The 8,663-nt window shown below is 59.2% G+C and overlaps 3 protein-coding genes across 3 annotated transcripts in view; all 3 read right to left on the bottom strand.

Moving 5' to 3' along the window:
• The window catches only part of FUS (FUS RNA binding protein), a gene marked incomplete at its 3' end in the record, with an annotated part of 27,441 nt that extends 25,044 nt beyond the window's left edge, over positions 1-2,397 (bottom strand). Inside the window, 1 exon segment of the mRNA XM_021383685.1 lies at positions 2,307-2,397. Within this exon segment, the coding sequence (XP_021239360.1) occupies positions 2,307-2,319 (13 nt within the window).
• A 2,959-nt stretch (positions 2,398-5,356) lies between these two features.
• On the bottom strand, positions 5,357-8,165 carry LOC110391740 (A-agglutinin anchorage subunit-like). Its single transcript, XM_021383687.1, has 2 exons — positions 8,024-8,165; positions 5,357-7,665 (listed from the first exon to the last, which is right to left on the bottom strand). Exons 1-2 carry the CDS (start codon positions 8,163-8,165, stop codon positions 6,683-6,685), a joined length of 1,125 nt encoding a protein of 374 aa, XP_021239362.1. The 3' UTR covers positions 5,357-6,682.
• Positions 8,166-8,189: 24 nt separating this feature from the next.
• The window catches only part of BCKDK (branched chain ketoacid dehydrogenase kinase), a gene marked incomplete at its 5' end in the record, with an annotated part of 1,449 nt that continues 975 nt past the window's right edge, over positions 8,190-8,663 (bottom strand). The window contains 1 exon segment of the mRNA XM_021383686.1: positions 8,190-8,607. Coding sequence (XP_021239361.1) covers positions 8,190-8,607 — 418 coding nt within the window.

Genomic DNA, 8,663 nt, shown 5'->3' with positions numbered 1-8,663 from the left:
GAGGTAACAGCGGCGCTCATTGTCCCCCATGGAATGAATGGGGCGGGAGGACCCGGATGGAGCACTGCGGCGGCGCCACCGCGCATGCGCCGCGCACACAAAATGGCGGCGGTGGCGCAGCGGGAAAACCGCGCCCCACAAAATGGCGGCGGGGGGACGGGGATGGAAGGGGATCCCACGCCACCCCCCCCCCCCCCCCCCAAATTACCACGAATTAATCCCACAACAACACTAAAGTGAGAATAAAAAGTTAAAGTCCCGATTTTTCCCTCGGTTTCTTTCGATTTTCAAGCTTTATTTCCGGTTCCCGCCGCGCTTTGTCCGCACGCCCCCCGCCCCCCACCACGCAGCGGTTTTGTTTCGTTGTTGGAAAAATGACATAAAATCCACAACTATTTTTCTTTAATAACGGCAATAATGGATCGTTTTGCTGCACCGCAACGAAGTCCACTCAGAAATGTAATAAAAACGTGGTGATAAAAGGGAAAAATGGGGACTTAAATCGCGCTGTGAGGGACTTTCCAACCTCCCCCTAGGAATTACCAAAAAATTATAAAAACAAGAGAAATAAAACCGAAATTCTTTTCCATTCCAATGAAATCTACGCCTTGTAGCTACAAGAAATAAAACAAAATGGGGTTTTGTGAGGAAAAATAGCGCTTAAAGGGCCATAATGACAACGGTCACTCACCCCAATTACTGCAAATAAAAACAATAATTAAATGACTTTTTTTTTGATGTCACCCCGTGTAATTAACCATCACTTAATGAAATTGAACTCACGGATTAGAATTATAAAATCTTGTAAGATAAATTATTTTCCCGGGCAACATCAGGACATAAAGCGGTGCTTACCTGCTCCGCTCATTCCTCCCGAGTTTCGTCAAATTAAAAACACAAAAAACCACTTTTTTACAACGAATTCCTCCGCTGTAATTAAAATCTCACTTTTCAGTTACAGAAAATTGGGAAAAAATGTTTTTTTTTTGAGGAAAAATCCCGGGATGAAGCGTTAATAAAACCGACCCCCCCCCCCCCCCCCCGCTGCCCCCAATCACAGCAGCGAAGAAAATTTATCTTTATTTTCAATTATTGCCACAAATTTCCTCATTTTCTGCGCTGATAATGAAAGGATCACGCTTTCTGGTGATAAAAATAAACCAAAAAAGTGTTTTTTTGAGAAAAAACAACCAATTTAGACGCTATTAACCTCCCCTCTCCCCCCCCCCCCCACGCACACACAACTTCCGCTTCCCGCAATTAGACAAAGGAAAATTAACGATTTTTTAATCGCGAACTCCTCCGCCGTCACAAAAAAATAAGACTTTCGGGATGGAAAATTAAAGAAAAAAAAAGGATTTTCTGGGGAAAAATAGAGAAAAAAAAAAAAAAGCGCGCTCAACCGCTCCCGCCCCCAGGAAACCCCTCCGGATTAAAGAAAAATTAAAGCTTTTTCCTTAAATAACTGATTTTTTTCATCGCCATAAAAATAATTTCTTTTCGTGGTTATAAGAAAATAAAAAAAATTGCGCTTTTGTGAGAAAAAATCATTGAATAAACCGCTCCCAAACCGCCCCCCCTCCCCCATCCGGGTCCCACTTACACCCAACAAAAGAAAACCGCTTCTAATTAAAGACGCTAATTAAATCCCGTCACCGCTTCCTCCTCTACAATAAATATCACACTTTATAATTAGCGAAAATTGAAAGAAAAACCGTTTTGTGAGGAAAAATCATTGAATGAACCGTTACTACACGGCCCCCCCCCCCCCACACACACACAGCCCGTCCCAATTACACGCGACAAAAACGCTCCTAATTAACGCTTCTAATTAACGGTTCCTACGGTTTCCTCCGCTACGCCGAAAACGGCGCTTTTTAACGATACAACATAGAAAAAAACAATATTTTGTGAGGAGAAATCACTACGTGGGCTGCTACCAAACCGCTCCCCCCCCCCGGCCCCAATCGCATCAAACAAAAGGAAAAGCGTTTCCTTTCCTCATACACCGATTTCTCCACAATACGCCGCTAACCGCTCCCCGCCACTCAAACAAACGACAAAAAACGACGATTTTAGAAAAAAAGGCCCCAAAATAAACCCTTATTGAGCCGCCCCCCCCCCCAGCCTCCATCTCCCGCTCTGTCCCCGCGGTCTCAGGGCCGCTCCGCTCCGCCCCCCCCCCATAAATCCGGGATCCCGCGCCATTTTGGGACCCCCCCCATAACCGCAGCCGCCCTCCGCGATTCGGGGACCCCCTCCCCGCGCCGGGGACCCCCCCGGCCCGCAGCGTTTCCCCCCGGTACCGTTGGAGGCCATGGCGGCGCCGCCCAGCTCCGCCGCTGCCCCCTCCACGTGGCGCTCGGAGTTCCCCCCACCGCTCACCCTCCCTTTATAGCCTCGTGTCCCCGCCCGCTCCGCCCTCGGGGCGCGCTGATTGGCTCGGCGCCGGAAGGGGCGGGGCAGAGGGCGGAAGGAACCATTGTGTTCGGGGTGGGGGGGGGATGTTTGGGGGGGGGGGGTCTCTCGCTGGGAGCGGCTCTGGGAAGCGGCGGCGCCTATGGACGGGTGAGGGTCCTATGGAAATGCCGCGGGGACCCTATAGAGCCCCCATGGGGACCCCCCCATCCCTGAGGTGGGGACCTCGGACCTCAGAGAAACCCGTAGAGATCCTCTGTCATGAAGAGGAGCCCCCACCGGGCGCTGTTCCCTTCTAAGGACCCTATGGAAATCCCATAGGGGCACTCACTGACCCCCATTCTCCTATAGGGATTCTATAAGAGCCCCATAAGGACCCCAAGTGGCCTTCATTCCCCTATAGGGACCCTATGGAAACCCCATAGGGGCTCACTGACCCCCATAATCCTATGGGGACTCTATAGGATCCCCATAAGGACCCCAAGTGGCCTTCATTCCCCTATAGGGGCCCTATAGAAACCCCATAGGGGAGCNTCCTATGGGGACTCTATAGGATCCCCATAAGGACCCCAAGTGGCCTTCATTCCCCTATAGGGGCCCTATAGAAACCCCATAGGGGAGCTCACTGACCCCCATCCTCCTATGGGGACTCTATAGGATCCCCATAAGGACCCCAAGTGGCCTTCATTCCCCTATAGGGGCCCTATAGAAACCCCATAGGGGCGCTCGCTGACCCCTATTCTCCTATAGGGACTCTACAGGATCCCCATAAGGGCCTCAAGTGGCCTTCATTCCCCTATAGGGACCCTATAGAAACCCCATAGGAGCCATCAGACCCTCACAGGAACCCCACAGAAACCTCAAAGGGGCCTTCAGTGGTCTCTGTTCCTTGGCAGGGATCCTATAGGAACCCCTCCTGCCCCCTTTCCCATACAGAGCCCCTAAACAAGCCCCATAGGTACCCCCAGATAAGGCCCTATAGAAACCCCATGGGGACCCCCAGCGGCCTCCGTTCTCCCATAGGGACTCTAGAGAAACCCCATAGGAGCCCTCCAACCCCAACACGAACCCTATAGAGACCCTTGATTCCTACTGAGGCCCTGCTTTACCAAAATCCATATCTCCCCTATAGGGGACCCCCAAAGAGGGAAAGCTATAGGTCCCGGACGCCTTTTAGGGTCCCCCGCTGGGAGATGTGGGGCCGGGCTTGGCCCATAGCAAAGGTCAGGGCTAAAATTAGCTGGGGGGGGAGCGGGGGGAGCTATAGGGGCCCTATAGGGGCTGGCAGCAAGGAGGGAGGTGGCGAGGGGTAAGTTATGGGGAGCTACAGGGGGATATGGGGGCTATGGGGGGGGGTTATGGGGGCTATAGGTGAGTCCTGGGGGGCAGACTGGGGAGTTATGGGATCTTATAGGGGGGCTGTGGGGAGTTGGGGGGGGCTATAGGAGGTTATCGCATCTATAGGGGAGCTGCAGCGGCTATAGGGGTGTTATGGGGCCTATAGGAGAGTGGTGGGGTCTATGGGGGGGGCTACAGGGGACCTGTTGGGACCTATAGGGTCCCCTATAGCGCTGAGGGAGTGCTATAGGGACCAACAGTGAGCAAGGGGTCCCCTATAGGGCTGAGCCCCATGGCAAGGGGTCTGTGGGGTCTCCATAGGGCTGAGCCCCATGGCAAGGGGTCTGTGGGGTCCCCATAGGGCTGAGCCCCATGGCAGGGGGTCTGTGGGGTCCCCTATAGGGCTGAGCCCCACGGCAGGGGGTCTGTGGGGTCCCCTATAGGGCTGAACCTCATGGCAGGGGGTCTGTGGGGTCCTCTATAGGGCTGAGCCCCATGGCAGGGGGTCTGNCCTATAGGGCTGAACCTCATGGCAGGGGGTCTGTGGGGTCCTCTATAGGGCTGAGCCCCATGGCAGGGGGTCTGTGGGGTCCCCTATAGGGCTGAGCCCCACGGCAGGGGGTCTGTGGGGTCCCCTATAGGGCTGAGCCCCATGGCAAGGGCTCTGTGGGGTCCCCTATAGGGCTGAGCCCCATGGCAAGGGGTCTGTGGGGTCCCCTATAGGGCTGAGGCCTGTGGCAAGGGGTCTGTGGGGTCCCCTATAGGGCTGAGCCCCATGGCAAGGGGTCTCTGGGGTCCTCTATAGGGCTGAGCCCCATGGCAGGGGGTCTGTGGGGTCTTCTATAGGGCTGAACCTCATGGCAGGGGGTCTGTGGGGTCCTCTATAGGGCTGAGCCCCACGGCAGGGGGTCTGTGGGGTCCCCTATAGGGCTGAGGCCCACCCCTGGCTCCCCTATGGCCTCATATAGGGCTGATCCTCGCCTGTGGGGTCTCCCCGGCGTCTCCTATAGGGCTGACCCCGCTCCTCTCCCCTGCAGGCAGCCATGACGTCGGCGTGGGCGCTGGTCCAGGCGCAGGGCCGCCTGTTGGAGGAGCGGCTGTTGCGGGCGCCCGGGTGGGAGCTGCTGGAGGGGCTGCGGGGGCTCGGGGCTCTGGGACCCACGGAGGAGGCGGCGCTGGGACCCCCGGGGGGGCGCGACTGGGTCCGGCGGCTGCGGGCGCTGGTGTTGGCGCGGGGTGAGGAGAGCTGCCTCGCGCTGTTGAGGGTCCTGGAACAGCTGGAGGAGCCGGGGGTGTTCGGTAAGTTCCTGTTCCTGTACAGGCGGCGGCGGTCACCCTATGGGTGGCGGTGGTCCTCCTATGGGTGGTGGTCCTCCTATGGGTGGTGGTCCTCCTATGGGTGGTGGTCCTCCTATGGGTGGTGGTCCTCCTATGGGTGGTGGTCCTACAGGTGGCGGTGGTCATCCTGTGGGTGGTGGTCATCCTGTGGGTGGTGGTCATCCTGTGGGTGGTGGTCATCCTGTGGGTGGTGGTCATCCTGTGGGTGGTGGTCCTACAGGCGGCGGTGGTCATCCTACGAGTGGTGGTCCTACAGGCGGCAGTGATCACCCTACGGGTGGTGGTCCTACAGGCGGTGGTGGTCCCCCTACGGGTGGTGGTCCCCCTACGGGTGGTGGTCCCCCTACGGGTGGTGGTCCCCCTACGGGTGGTGGTCCCCCTACGGGTGGTGGTCATCCTACGGGGGGTGGTCCTACAGGTGGCTGTAGTCATCCTACGGGTGGTGGTCCTCCAGGCGGCGGTGGTCCTCCTACGGGGGGTGGTCCTCCTACGGGGGGTGGTCCTCCTACGGGGGGTGGTCCTCCTACGGGGGGTGGTCATCCTACGGGGGGTGGTCCTACAGGCAGCCATGGTCACCCTACGGGTGGTGGTCATCCTATGGGTGGTGGTCCTCCAGGCAGCGGTGGTCATCCTACGGGGGGTGGTCATCCTACAGGGGGTGGTCCTACAGGTGGCTGTAGTCATCCTACGGGTGGTGGTCCTACAGGCGGCAGTGATCACCCTACGGGTGGTGGTCATCCTACGGGGGGTGGTCCTACAGGCGGCGGTGGTCCTCCTACGGGTGGTGGTCCTCCTACGGGTGGTGGTCCTCCTACGGGTGGTGGTCCTCCTACGGGTGGTGGTCCTACAGGCAGCCATGGTCACCCTACAGGTGGTGGTCATCCTACGGGTGGTGGTCCTCCAGGCAGCGGTGGTCATCCTACGGGGGGTGGTCCTACAGGTGGCCGTAGTCATCCTACGGGTGGTGGTCCTACAGGCAGCAGTGGTCATCCTACGGGTGGTGGTCCTATCAGGCGGCAGTGATCACCCTACAGGTGGTGGTCCTACAGGCAGCGGTCATCCTATGGGTGGTGGTCCTCCAGGTGGCCATGGTCATCCTACGGGTGGTGGTCCTACAGGCGGCGGCGGTCACCCTATGGGTGGTGGTCATCCTACGGGTGGTGTTCCTACAGGCAGTGGTGGTCCTATGGGTGTGTGGTGTCTTCTCCCTGTAGATTTCAACAACCCCCACCACGACACCGAACCATCGCACCGTTCCGACTGTTCCCCCTGTGGGTGTTGTTCACCCTATGGGCGGTGGTCCTACGGGTGTTGCGTGTCTTCCCCTTGTAGACATCAACAACCCCATACACACAACACCCGACTGTCACACCGCTCCGACTGTCCCTGGTCCTACAGGCGGTGTTCCTACAGGTGGTGGTCCTACGGGTGTTGTGTGTCTTCCCCTTGTAGACATCAACAACCCCACACACAACACCCGACTGTCACACCGCTCCACCTGTCCTTGGTCCTACAGGCAGTGGTCCTACGGGTGGTGTTCCTACGGGCGGTGGTCCTACGGGTGTTGCGTGTCTTCCCCTCGTAGACATCAACAACCCCACACACAACACCCGACTGTCACACCGCTCCGACTGTCCCTGGTCCTACGGGCGGTGGTCCTACAGGGGTTGTCCCTACGGGTGTCTTCTGTCTTCCGCTTGTAGATTTCTACAACCCCCGCCGTGACGCCCAACCGTCGCACCGCTCCGACTGTCCCTGCTGTCACCCGCCGGCGTGTGTCGGGGGGGGAGGGGAGAAGGAAGAGGGCGACGAACGCAAAGAGGAAGAGGATGGAGGGAGGAAGGAGGAAGACGGGAGGCCCGAGGAGGAGGAGGGTGGGGAGGGGGAAGACGGAGGCCCCGGCGAGGATGAAGAGCCCAAGGAGGAGGATGCAGAACCCGAGGAAGAGGAGGAGGGTGGTGGGGAGGAAGGCGGTGGCCCCGAGGAGGAAGATGAAGGTGCTGAGGAAGAGGAAGGGGATGATGGAGGCGCTGAGGAAGAGGGTGGAGGTGACACTGAGTAGGAGCGGGGCGGTGTTGAGGGAGGAAGAGGATGAAGAACCCGAGGAGGAAGAAGGTGGTGACGAGGAAGAGGATGGAGGGCCTGGGATGAAGATGGAGGGCCTGAAGAGGAAGGAGGATGGAGAACCCGAAGAGGAAGACAGTGAGGAGGAAGAGGATGGAGGGCCTGGGATGAAGATGGAGCTCCTGAGGAGGAAGAGGATGGAGAACCCAAAGAGGAAGACAGTGAGGAGGAGGAGGATGGAGGGCCTGGGGATGAAGATGGAGGCCCCAAGGGGGAGGAGGAAGAACCCGAGGGGGGTGGTGAGGAGGAAGATGGTGGCCCCGAGGAGGAAGGCAACGCCAGGCAGGTGACAGCGAGGGCAAGATGGAGCCCCTGAGGAGGAAGATGATGGTGAGGGGGAGGAAGACGATGAGGAAGATGGAGACCCTGAAGAGGAGGGCGGTGAGGAGGATGATGCTAAGGATGAAGGCCCTGCAGGGGATGAAGATGACGCTGAAGACGAAGGTCCTCAACGGGAGGACGGCGAGGAGGATGAGGAAGGTGACACCGAAGACGAAGGCCATGAGGAGGATGGTGAGGATGAGGAGGATGAGGCTAAAGCCAAAGGCCCTAGAGGATGGGGACGAAGGCCAGGACGAGGAAGACGACGGTAAGAACACCGGGAACGCCGCGGAGGAAGGAGGCGGATTCAGGGCTGCGAGCGGCGCTCCCCCCTCAGCCTTCCTCCCTCCTCCTCCTCCTCCTCCTCCCCACCCCGCATAAGAAACCCTCTCCCCATCAGCACCGGCTGCAGCTTTAATGAGGAGCGCCCTGCACGAAGGCGGCGCCTCTTAACGAAGCAGAACGCGGCGAGGCCGGCGGTCACCCCCCGACGGAGCCCACCACCGAGTCCCAACCTCCTCCGGCGGACGAGGCGACAGCCGCCAACAGCGCGACGAGGCGACAGCCGCCAACAGCGCGACGCCGACACCGGCAGCAACAACCTGAGCAGGGTGACGGCGCGGCATGGCGCGGTGAGCGCGGCGTTCCCGCTAGATGCGGAAGCTCTCGGCTTTGCCGTCGATGTGCCGCAGGCGCAGGTAGACGTCGGTGCCAACACCCTGCAGCGACTGTAGGCAGAGGGAACCGCCCAGGTACTCGGCGTAGGCTCGCGAGGTCGGCAGCCCGAAGCCGAAGCTGTGGGGGGTGTAGCGGCACCGCGGCGTCACCGCGGCGTCACCCTTTGTCGGGGTGTTCCCGAATAAACGGGGCCGTAACCGAGCGCCGCGCGGCTCGGCTCCGCCGTACCCGTGCATGGGGCAGGCCTGGCCGCTGTTGCTGAGGTCCAGGAGGTTGCGGAAGGGGCCCCCCAAGCGGGGGTCCTGGGCGCTGGCCTCGGCGGTGCTGAAGTGGTACTCGGTCACTTTGTCCAGGAGCTCGTGGGGGATGCCGCCGCCCCGGTCCGAGATCCTGTGTGGGGAGGGGGAACGTGTGGGGAGGGACGGCGGGGTCACCTCGAGGGGGTG

Source organism: Numida meleagris, unplaced genomic scaffold, assembly GCF_002078875.1.
Source record: "Numida meleagris isolate 19003 breed g44 Domestic line unplaced genomic scaffold, NumMel1.0 unplaced_Scaffold479, whole genome shotgun sequence".
Taxonomy (NCBI): domain Eukaryota; kingdom Metazoa; phylum Chordata; class Aves; order Galliformes; family Numididae; genus Numida; species Numida meleagris.
This window is presented reverse-complemented; position numbering and strand designations above follow the sequence as displayed.

Coding starts and splice junctions, on each gene's coding strand:
- LOC110391740 (XM_021383687.1), bottom strand. CDS start 8,165: ATGCCGCGCCGTCACCCTGCTCAGGTTGTTGCTGCCGGTGTCGGCGTC. Junction 7,666..8,023: donor GTGGTGGGCTCCGTCGGGGG/GTGACCGCCGGC, acceptor CCTCCCGTTGAG/GACCTTCGTCTTCAGCGTCA.